This window comes from Accipiter gentilis, chromosome 3 (genome assembly GCF_929443795.1).
Source record: "Accipiter gentilis chromosome 3, bAccGen1.1, whole genome shotgun sequence".
NCBI lineage: Eukaryota > Metazoa > Chordata > Aves > Accipitriformes > Accipitridae > Astur > Astur gentilis.
Genome location: NC_064882.1, coordinates 22294043 through 22305544, shown reverse-complemented (window position 1 = coordinate 22305544; position 11502 = coordinate 22294043). Strand labels below are relative to the sequence as shown.

General features: G+C 38.7%; 1 protein-coding gene across 11 annotated transcripts in view; it reads right to left on the bottom strand.

The window, feature by feature from the left end:
• Positions 1-5: 5 nt before the first annotated feature.
• Positions 6-11502, bottom strand: part of APBB2 (amyloid beta precursor protein binding family B member 2) — a 198749-nt gene continuing 187252 nt past the window's right edge. For 7 of the 11 annotated variants that reach the window (XM_049792292.1, XM_049792317.1, XM_049792340.1 and 4 more), the window contains 6 exons: positions 10171-10285; positions 7516-7603; positions 6357-6440; positions 5734-5849; positions 4758-4937; positions 133-4115 (listed from right to left, as the gene is read on the bottom strand). In XM_049792292.1, the coding sequence (XP_049648249.1) occupies positions 3948-4115; positions 4758-4937; positions 5734-5849; positions 6357-6440; positions 7516-7603; positions 10171-10285 (751 nt within the window). In that variant the 3' untranslated portion in view covers positions 133-3947. Of the gene's footprint in view, positions 4116-4757; positions 4938-5733; positions 5850-6356; positions 6441-7515; positions 7604-10170; positions 10286-11502 lie in introns of all 11 variants that reach the window. The other 4 variants (XM_049792333.1, XM_049792308.1, XM_049792355.1 and 1 more) reach the window with 1 other exon arrangement.

Genomic DNA, 11502 nt, shown 5'->3' with positions numbered 1-11502 from the left:
AAATTTATTCTCAGAACAGATTACATTTAAATGTGGAGAAGTGGTCAACAGCAGGGAAAATTGTCCTTTTCGGTGTCAATCACGTGCTTTACGTAGGACTGAGCTCTGCTAATAAACAGTGGGCGTGTTTCCTTCTTTCGTACTGCTGTTAAAATAAATCAAACCTGCTTTCGCTGACTGTACGGCACAAGTTTTAGCAATGTATTAATTAACCTGCCCAAGAAAGGCATAATGGAGCTAATGGTAATGCTGAAAGGCTGAGCCCGTATTAGCTGTTGAAATAAGTTGCCTTTCCCATGGGTGATTTACTGACAGTTTTAGATCCCCAGTTCAATGATCTATGAAACGGTTGATAAAATTAAAAGAAAAGGGATGTAGAACTCTTAGTGACACAGAACTGGCGTAAGCCGTTAGATACTCCATAGTTTTTGTTCCTCTGTCCCGAGAGGACATGTTGTTTCAATAGGTACAGGTGATTGCGCACAAAGTATGTGACGAAGAACTCATTTTACTGTGAATGGATTCTGTGCCCTTCCATGCAGTTTTTGTTACTCCTGTTTAACCACGCTGTAGGTGGCTTCTGTAGCCTTTATCGCCCACACCCTCTTGCTCCCCTTCAAATGAAATAGTAAGTAAGTGGCTTAAATAAAACCTACAGCCAGCACTGCAGATTTCAAAATAAAGGCTTTTATCTCTTAGTCGTTGACTGTGAATATAAATCGCCTTGTTTCTGCGAGGGAGCATATTAATGACATGACTGACATGTGATACTTACCTCTAACTTACTACTTGCACTGAAAAAAATTAAGAAATTAGCTTTGCTTTACAGGATTTTTCTACAGACTTCAATAAAAATGTGACTACAAATAATTACAAAGCTTGCCTTTTTTTAGGCAGCCTATAGTATACAGAGTGGAGAATGTTACAAGAGCACATTCAGTAAAGACAATACATCAACATAATAATGCAGGATATTTCAGTAAAAATAGAATAAATAAAATAAAAATATTTTAAGCTGTATTTAACAGGTTAATTTAAAATACGGTGTCAGACATAAAAGGCATAGTGAACATGGCTGCCTGCCTACAGAATCACTAGGTATTATAAAAAAATGCATAGATAACTGATAGGTTGCTATAACATTAACTAAAACAGTGGCAGTTGCTCAAACGCACATACCCCATACATACTTTTTTGGCCATGGTAAAAAGAGTGTCTTAATATATTGTTTAACAAAAGATAATGGGCTTCGCAATATTAGGCTCTGATTCTGCAAACACCTTGGTGTACATTTAATCTTTTGGAGAATAAGGAGCTCTACCGAAGCAAAAAGGCCACATATAGTCAGACCATTAAGCACACTACTTTACTTAAATATTTGCAAAATCAACACTGTTTTGTTAACAGGCACAAAACTCTTAAAACATATATTGGCAAGTGACCTACAGCTTTTCAAATACCTTTCTATCTTCTCCTCAGCCCTTCCTGCAATTGCACACTTTGCTAGTGAAAGCTAACTAGACAACACCAATGTAGAATAACCTTTACACTGCTGTTTGCTAAGTGTTGGTTTAGTTTAAAGAGAGTCTGGCTCTCTCTTGGGGAGAGTCGGCACTGTGCAGATGCAACTACAAAATTTAATTATACCGTTTAAAAATCACTGTTGTAGAACAGTTGGCAATCCCAAATCCTGGTGTTTCCAGCTGGAACTTTAAAAAGACACTGTCAAAGTATTTTCTGTAATTTAAAATAAAATAAAGGCAAAGTTTGAATCACTAGCACAGTGACAAATGAGCAAACTTTTACCTCTTAACTTCACAATCCTACCTAAAGGTACATCGTTAGCCATCACCTTTTGATAGCAGTCATGACAGGAAGTGAGTTTTTACACTGCTCCTAGCAGACGTCACTGGGATCAACACTAGAAACTAAACAAGCACCTATGCAAGCTGCCATCTCCACGCTTTGCGACCTGGCTTCATGGTCAGTTTAAACCACTGGTACTGCTAAAAGGGGTGGGTGGGTTTGCATCCCCTCAGCTCCGGCTGTGTGCTCTCCCTGCCTGCCTGGCATAAGCAACTTCTCCTGTTGCTGTCCAAGCAATAGAGCTGGTGCAAAGGAGGTGACAGGAAGGCGAGGCTTGGGAGGGGAAACAATTGCCCCGGTGCAGAATTGCGGTCATAAAGAGATTTGAGATCGGTGGAGGATCAGCTCTTCAGAGCAGAGGGTATTCTAGAGAGCTAAATTTAATTACAATAGTTGCATAGCTGGCCTTCACCTGACACTTGCTCATGCTTCATGCTGAGTTTAGTTTAACGATCTTTCTGCATTTTTCAATGCAGAAATTTCTTGAATCATCATTCTTTTCCCCTCGTGTTCCTAAGCTGCTTTGCCCAGGTGTTGCCGTTAATTTCTTTAAAAGGAAATAAAAAGAAAATAGTTTGTTTATAACAGTCTCTTGCATAGTAAAATAAAAAAGAGTTCTTGTAATAACAACCTTGCCAATGTTCTTTTAAATCACAGTATGACCAGATTTGCAGACTTAGGAGTCAGTTACAGTTTGGAACATATCTATAAACGGAGGCAAAACATTTGTAACGCTAGTTAAAAATATCTTTAATGTTCCATTTCCAAAATTTGTACGAATCTGCGGGTCTAGACAGAAGATGGCAAAGGGAGAGACTCAAGATGCATAAACTGCATTTGAAAATTAGCCTGAGGTACAATTTTAAGGGGCAACACTGGGCTGACTTTGTCAGGGTCTGCAGTGGTGTGTAAATCAAAACAATTAGATGAAGCCTTTGGAGCAAAAGCATTGAAATCAAGTTGTACCACCTGAAGCACTATTCTGTTAGAAAACAACTATCTTCCTAGTTTGTCACAAAAGCATTAAAATGAAAAGAAATTCCGTGGAATTTTGTAGGTAACAAGAAACATGATTGTTCTTTTTGTCACATGTTAAGTATTCAGCGACAAACTTTGAGGGGAAGGGGGAATTGTGCAACCAGATGCTGAATTGAACATTTCATCAAACACTTGTACGGAAAAGATATGGAATATTTTAGTCTTCGTAAGAGTGGTAAGACAATAAAATTACTGACTTGTTCTTTCTTACCCCTGATTGGTTTGAGCCCTGCATGAAACAAATGGTACTTTTTATGAATTAATGACAGATTTAGGAGAATAAATTTACCAGCCAACAGTTGCATTTGTATGTTTAAAGCTGTAAAGCTTCAGTGGATCACCCTGCAACTCAATTACTGAAAACACTTCTGGATTTTTCAGCATTGGTTTGCTATTAAACACGATTCTTCTCTAAGACCGTAATGTATAACCAGGAGATGAAATAATGACACCATGATTCAAAGGCATGTCAGGGAGATGTTAAAATGGTTGCTAGACCAATGCTGACAAACAATGTAAAACTAACAGGTGTAGTTCTGTAAAAAATAAAACTTGGTATTTAATCTACAGTAATTCAATGGTAGCTAATACTTGGTACCTACTCCAGTGTTGAAACAGAGCAAAGTGCTGTAGGATTTAAGATTGGTTTGTGACAAATCCAGCTCAAGACGGTGAAACTATCAACTCAGGCATCATTCACTCCAAGGACTTTAGCATGAGTTCACTGGGAGGGACGTGGCCATATTCTTTTTTTGTGTGAGTTTAGGTAATGTTCATGTATTTACAATCAAACAGACCTTCCATTGCTCATGATGTAACTCACTGACAGGAAAAAAATTATTCATGCTTCTTTTCATATCACACGATGGTGGCAAGAACAAGAGAACATGCTTGTCTAACATTGTTTCGATAAAGGTAAATTCTCTGAAGACAAAGCATCAGCAATTTTTGAAATGGAAGGCCAGACATTGTCAGTTCATTTTCCTTAGTGTAGCTACTGTTATCTTCAGTTACATGTTAGGAGAATCTTCTCTCTTATGCAGCTATGGCATCTCAGTGACCGGGCGTTTCTGTTTCAAAGTGTCAATGAGCGACAACACTCCTCTTTTCACATTAGTTGTAACTCTTCTAGTCACCGAGTCTGCAGGAGGTGGGGGCGGTCGAACTTTCTGTGAAGGAGGTCTGGCTACTAAGCACTTCTGATACCGTAACTGCAACAAAACAAAAGCATTCTGCAATCCTTACTATATCCAACACTTTCATGGAGCATTGTAAATACACTTTTAATACTTTCTCATTAAGTATAGTCAAACCTCCCATTTTGGCCATGACAAACAGCCCAGCTGAAGTTAGTGGGACATTGGTCTGCCATCTGTGGGCAGAACCTGTTCATTAGCACGTGACGGATACTAAATCATATGAACAGCCCTTTGAAAACTGAAAAATAAGTCTTCTGGGTTCAGCTATTCTTGAACAAGGATTATTTTCAGTACATTGTCACTGGATTGTATAACACAACTCTGAGCACAATGTTTTTCCAGCATTAGATAACTTGGCTAGTGAAAGAAAAGATTTCTGACTTACATGGATGTTTCAGAGGTTAAGAGGGAAGATGATTAAAGGGGCATCGTTCACTAAGTGGACATTTCAAACTTTAAAATGTTTGGGGTTTAGTTTATTAAATATCAATTAAAAATCAATTAAATATCAGTAGGAATCCCAATTCCTATTTTTATCTGTTCTTTCTTTTTCTATCATGAAACTAATATAATTGCAAATTTGGAAGGGCGATTATTTATGGAGGCACTGAAAAATCTAAGTGCTATTAGGTGCCTTTAAAGAAGGCCACTTACCATACAAGCAGCCTGAACAGCTTCCGATACGTTGCCTGCATTTGGTTCACACCAAAAAACATGGCACTCAAAATGCTGGTTTCCTGTATCCATAATGAAGGCGAACGTGTGAACATCCTTGCCTACTCCCATGAAGGAAAGGAACCGCACACGACATTCCACCATGATCTCCTCTTCATTCTGGTTAGGAATCAAATGATTGATCGTTACTATTGGATATTCTGTGGAACTTTACTTTCAATTGTAAGTTGATCAAATGGGGGAGGACACCGATACAGCGTTGTGGAATTCCTTTTGATCTGTCTGCATCTACTCAGTGTGCTCAGGCCTGGGCTGGATCTCCCCTTCTAGGCTATCACCAGAAGACCAAGGCTTTGAGCGTGAGCACTGAGTATACTGTGCATTTTAAAAACTGCTTTTTTTGTGAAGAAACAGAACAACGTGGCTATCATGACTCCAGGACGTGCTCCCCTGTCACTGGTATGTTATAGAGATGTTGGTTTAGTACTTCATCAACAGACACATATAAAAGGCATTCTTTGAAAGTTTCATTGTATTAATCTCTATGGAAAATGGTCTACAAAAGGACAGTGATGTGCAACACAGATTTTAATATTACTCTTGGCTTCCATACCAAGAATAAGGTAAATACAGTTTAGAATTTACGATTGCTACTTAGGTCTTAACCTACAGCATTTTAGGCTCAAAATTCCTAGAAAGGATAACACTGCGTTTGTTTTAAGTATCTAATGAATACTTGTAATAATTTATTTCTGAGAACATGCTTGGAATGGTGAATAAATCTGAAGCTAATACAAGCAGTAAGAGCCTCTACAGATTCTGGATAAGAAAGAAAATGCAAAATAAGCAAATGAATTCTAGTGTAAATGAACTCCTTCTACTAGTGTTTCTGTATTCCTGGTTTTCAACACTCGTGTTGTATTAAATGCGTTTTAAACAAGACAGTCTGCCTTACTCTTTCATTGATGACTGTGACAGTAGCATCAGCAACATTCATGGTAACTGGCATCCAGTCTTCTTTGCTAGAGGAAGCCATTAGACTTTCAATGGCACTGTTCAGAGTATCCATTCCTAGAAGAGAAGAAAATGCAATAATGAAAAATAAATACATAAGTAAACAATAACGAAATTTTTATTTTCACATAGTAGTACAGGAAACAGATTGTTTTGGACTCCTTTTTAAAATTAATTTGACGATGGAAGGAAGGGTTTTTAAGTTGGTTTTCTTTATCTGCAAAAACAAAACAGGTGCCTGCAGCTTAGAAAAAACAGCATGGCGTCTTGTTTAGCTGCTGCACCATTTCAGTTCTCTAGTGCCCTTATCATCAGTAGCAGAGCTCATATTCAGAGCAAGCAGTAGGAAGAAACTCCGCCTTCTTGGCAGCTCCCCAAATACTCTGGTTGCAAAACTCACATTCAGATGAGGCCCTGAATATTAGATGTCTTCATGCCTGACCTGTATGACTGAAGTATAAGAGTTGCTACCCTTTGAAAATCATGCATTTACACTTGGCTAGCCAGAGTCCGGCCTTTAGAGTTTATGCAAGGTACTTTGGAAGTCACTTAAGTGTTACATACCCACAGGTTTAGCTACAGGTAGCATGCCCAGGTACTGGACGTGGAACTTCTGTACCAGTTCTGTCTTTGGTGTTGGGAAATCTACTGCATGGGAACAAAAATCAATTTCTGTTAATCAGCATTCACAGCAGGGAAAACCACTTTTATTTCATCAATAACATAAACCAGTTTACCCAGTAATTGTACTCTGAAGGTATAGCATCAATTAAAAAAAAGTTTTACTCCTGCGTTCAATAATTTCTAAAGGAATTAGGGACAACTTTGCATCACCTAATTCTTGATCTACACTAAGAATAAGGTCACGTTATATTGCTGGCATATTAAAAGCACGAAAATGAAGATGAATGTGTCTCTGAGACATACAGACCTAAGTTTCACTGCATAACTATGTAAAATCTAGAATCTGTTTTTAGTACCATCCTTGTTAGTATGTTAAACGCAGTCTACGAGTAACCAATACTACTGTCTGAGCAGACAATTACGCAAGTTGACGTATGGATTAGGAGTAAGATATTCAGTATAAACTAGTGGATCTACAAGCATATAATTTCCTGTAAAACTAACACAAAGTATGTTTGTTCTCCTGGAATACTTCCAAAATAGCAACTATCAGGCTATAACTAATAAAGGCATGCAAAGGCAACTTTCTTCTATCATACAGCAGAGTGTGCAAAAGACCCTTAAGTTGGATGACAACCCACTTGCACCCCTTGCCTTGGAAGCTGCTAAAATAGATGCTGAAACCTAGGAGGAGTCCTCCTACAGCTCCTCTGAATCCAAGTGATTAACTGGAATATATTCAGTTTTTAAGGAAGATTTGGCCAATTTGTGCAGTCTCAAGTCAGGAGGTGTTGTGATTTGTGAAGGACAAGTAGCCACAAGTAATTAAGACTGCATTTGCAACATTTGTATTTCAAAACAAAAGAGGAAATGTACAAGTTGACATAACTGAGCAGGACTCCATTACTGTCAACACAACCAATAAAAATGTTTAATGTAATACAATAACAGGTTACAGTCAGATACAGTCATTAAAAGACAAGATTACACTCCTGACCTCTCCACCTAACATAGTCCATTTTTGGTTAAAAGCAGGATCAGAAACAAAACATATCTAAAATAGGACCATCCCAAGGATACTAGCTGTAACATACAGTACCTTGCAGAGGAACATCAAGGGTGACATTTGTCCTCTCTTGCAATGAGCTGCAAGCCATAGCTTTAGCATTCTTCCGTTCGGCCATAATCTGAAGACGACAGTGATAATACAGAATTTTTTTGGAAAATACAGTAGAGTACCAACTACAAGTATAAATATACTCCTATTACAACCCTAGTTTCTGAAATCTGAAATAAGTCAGAAGCTACATAACTAAACAGGTTATTCTTTTTAAACAGCAACTTTAATTTTCCTCCAGTTTATTCATCATTCCCTAACTATATAAAGAACTTAAGTGGTATCCAAGCCTAGATGAAAGACAGATGGAGGAGGAAAAAAAAATCTAGCCATTTTTATCAACAGCAAAATCGCAGTGAGGACTAATGTAGCAAGAAATATAAATATTTAATACACAGAGAAGAGTGTTCAATATTCATGTTCCTGTCTGATCTAACTTCCGCTGTGTATAATTTTTTTCCTCCACTTCTATGTTTCTTCTGGAATTAAAAATCCCATGCAAAATACAACCTGTTCTTCCCCCAAAATGTATAATATTAGGAAAAGTGGGAAAAAACCCCAACCAAACCACTTCAAAATAACCACTTTGGATGATTATTCCCTACAAATATATGACTGAGGAGGGAAGCTAATAGAGGTTTTCTAAAGCTCATATATGAAGCACTGCTATCTGCTTCTTTATGCCATGACTGTTAATTGTAATTAAGCTATAAAGATAACTGGTGTTCCAGCAGATGACACTTGGTCTGAAGATGCTTCTAGCAAATTTCTCCTCTCCGCCTCCCCCCCGCTTTTTTTTAAGGTTTTATATTTTGAAAGTATTTTCTGTTACAGTGACACATGATAATATTCCCCCCTACAGATGAATACACTCTAGCTTAGGAAGAAGCCCTGACTCAGCAAAGAGGTCCAGTGTGTCAGTTAGCACGTGCCAAGTGCTTCCCGCCATCAGGATTACATCTATTGCTGAATTACAAAGGAACTTGCTCTACTTAACAACACTATCCTGTTTTATTCTGTGTTACTATTAGCTATGGTTTTAAATGCTTAGTTGCTCTCATCCAAAATTAATGCCAGGAGTTTCATGTCATAGTTACATATGTGATAGCTCTACTCCCTTTCCCATACCCCTGTATATAGCTACCATGGCATTTACTTGATGTTGACCTTACTGGATAAAAGCAGCTGTGGTAGGCCCTTTGTAGCATGTTTTTCCCTGCTAGACTTGCCAGAAACATCTGTGAGAATTGAAAGCTGGAGGGGAAAGAGGAGGGACATAACAGCGCCAGGCTTCTCCAGTCAGCCACTGCTGCAGTCCCCGGTGTTAAACTTCACCAGGCGCAGCCTGCAGCTCCCTGGCCAACCTGAGCAGCTCCCTGAGCCCTGCCACCTGCATTTCCTCAGGCACCCAAGCCCTGCCAGACCTGCCAGGCTTTGCACAGTTGCTGGGCTACCTTCTGCCTCTGCCTCAGGAAAAACTGCTGCCCAGAAGGTTACAGTAATGCACACTGTGTAAACGCTCACGTTGTTTGCGCAAAACATCACAAGGTGAGTAGCCACGTCCGCAGTGTTGCAAAAATGAAAAATTTTTAGACTGTACAACTGGCTACAGAGGGGAATTTGACATCACTGATTCCATTCACTAACGTGAGGACAAAATGTAAAAAGCAAACGGACAGGCATACAGTAAATCAGCAGAATTTTAAAACCCGAGGGTTTCTTAACTAGCTTTTCTAGAAAAGAGCTGTGACTCACGAGGAGGCACAGGTTACACAGGGATGACTTGATAAGGTTATTCATCCCCACAGCCCGCTTTTCCTGTGGTGCAAACTGACATGTTTTAAGGAAAACCAAAATAAGCAGCATAATATTTTTTAAAAGGGGAACGTAGCCTCAAATCCACCACAACTCAATAAAAGAATAAAAAAGTTTCAAGTAGATTGGTTTAACTGCCTCTCTATAAAGCATTTCAATCAGATTTGCCTGCTCTAAAGGATGTGCTGCCTTGGTACTGCTGCATGAAATGACTGCAGAGAGGACACTCATGAACTGATCATGCAAGAAAACCAAAATTAATAACCAGGGAATGGTGGCAAATCTGTCAGGCAAAATGACTGAAAAGAACAGTCCTCTCCAGTATTACGGACAACACTACCACAAGCAGGAACTAAGATCCTTTAGTATTTGTAACTAGAGTAGCTTAAACCTCCTCTTCTCCCTGGTGGTTTTTTTTTAAGTCAGCACAGTAATGTTAGCAACTATTTTCCTGTCTGTCCTGCAGGATAATACCATTCAAACAAGGTCTGATTTATTTACGGAGTTTAACATCACCATCTATTATTAATTGAAGCTGTGTGTTCTTTTTCCATTTTGAACCTGCAGCTTCTTTATTATTCAAGAAAACCTTCAGTCTCTATACACCCCTGTCAAATCAAAAGCAGTATCATCCTCCCCAATTTGAAGGCTCACCCTCCCATTACTCCCATCTATTCACACCCTTTCCTTTCCAAATTCTCTACACCATTTCTCGTTGCCAGTGATATAAACCAAACTAACATTGTGTACAATTGCTGATTGTATGTATTAGGCTCAAGGACCTCTAAACAGATGAATGCAGCTGACTTTAAATCCACTTGCCTTTGAGCAGATTTCGTGTAAACTTGTGGCGATGGCTTTTGCGGGTGTGTCACATCGAAACACATGACATTTCAGAATTCTTGTGTCTTTGTCTCTTGCCACATAAGCAAAGTCTCTGTGTAAACAAAGTAAATTGACACATTAGAAACAAGCAAAATGAATTAAGGCATTAGAATCCTTAGTATTTCCAAACCAGCAAGTCCTACTTCAATTTAACAGGTGTATGTCTTGGCTGCCGAAGAATAAAACACATGCCTTAGACAAAGCAGATGTACAAATGTAATAAACTGCATACCGATGAAACGTGTATCTAAAGTTTGGTGCTTAATCTATATAATTAAAGAACTCATTACAGTTTTCTAACCCTGGCAACTTACTGAACTTACAACCTGTAATTCCAACTGCAATTGTAAATACATGGGAAAATTTACTCAAAATATTTTATGGAAGATGAAGTGGGGAGAGAATTACAAATTAAGACAGAAAACACATGCAGCTCCTAAATGCTAAAAAATCTGAGAAACAGCATACAAGAGTCAGGTTAGAGAAAAAATCGTATTTCAAAGGACCGTATAAAGTGTTTAAAATATGCAGATAGTAATTACAGATCTGGTTGCATAAGGGAGATGTGAACCTGCTGAGCTTTGCTCACACTAATTGGCCTAAATTTGTGACCTTATTTTTAAAAAAGTTAAATAAAGCTGCCCTAAAAAAGAGATTTTTGCACTGCACGGGCTAGTCACCGCAGCATAGTATAGCTTTCTAGCACGGGTGATGGAAGTACCAGGATTATATTTATTTGTTCTCAGGCTGTTTAAGAGTTGGAGCTCTTCTGAAAAAGGCAGAAAGAAGCCTGGCTTTGCCTGGTTGTCATCCTTGCTATACCAGACTCTCTGCTCCCTGGTCTTGCACCTCTGCTTTTTCATGTCCTCTGAGCAACCACAGCCCAGTCCTACTTTGTGACCCTCCTGCTATCTCCAGATTTCTTTTGGACTTTGCATCCCTAGCAGAGGTAAGCTGAGTAGCTAACTAGAATTAGGCCAGACAAGCAAAGCTGGAGCTCCCAAAAGCTTCTTATGCCTGAAGTCTCTTTTCAGAGCCTTCCCTCTTTACGTGTAAATAATTATCAGTAAGATTCTAACTAGTGAAGAGATAGGAGGGATATTCCTAAACCATGTTTTATATACAGGAATACTTCAGTTCATACTAAAGTCTGTTAAATATCCCAAGCAGGGTTTAATGTAGCACGGATTGCCAATTTCTTTATTCATTGTAGATGCCCAGTGAATTGAAGAATTTTGTACTGAAGTTATTCAGGGAGAACCAGTGACT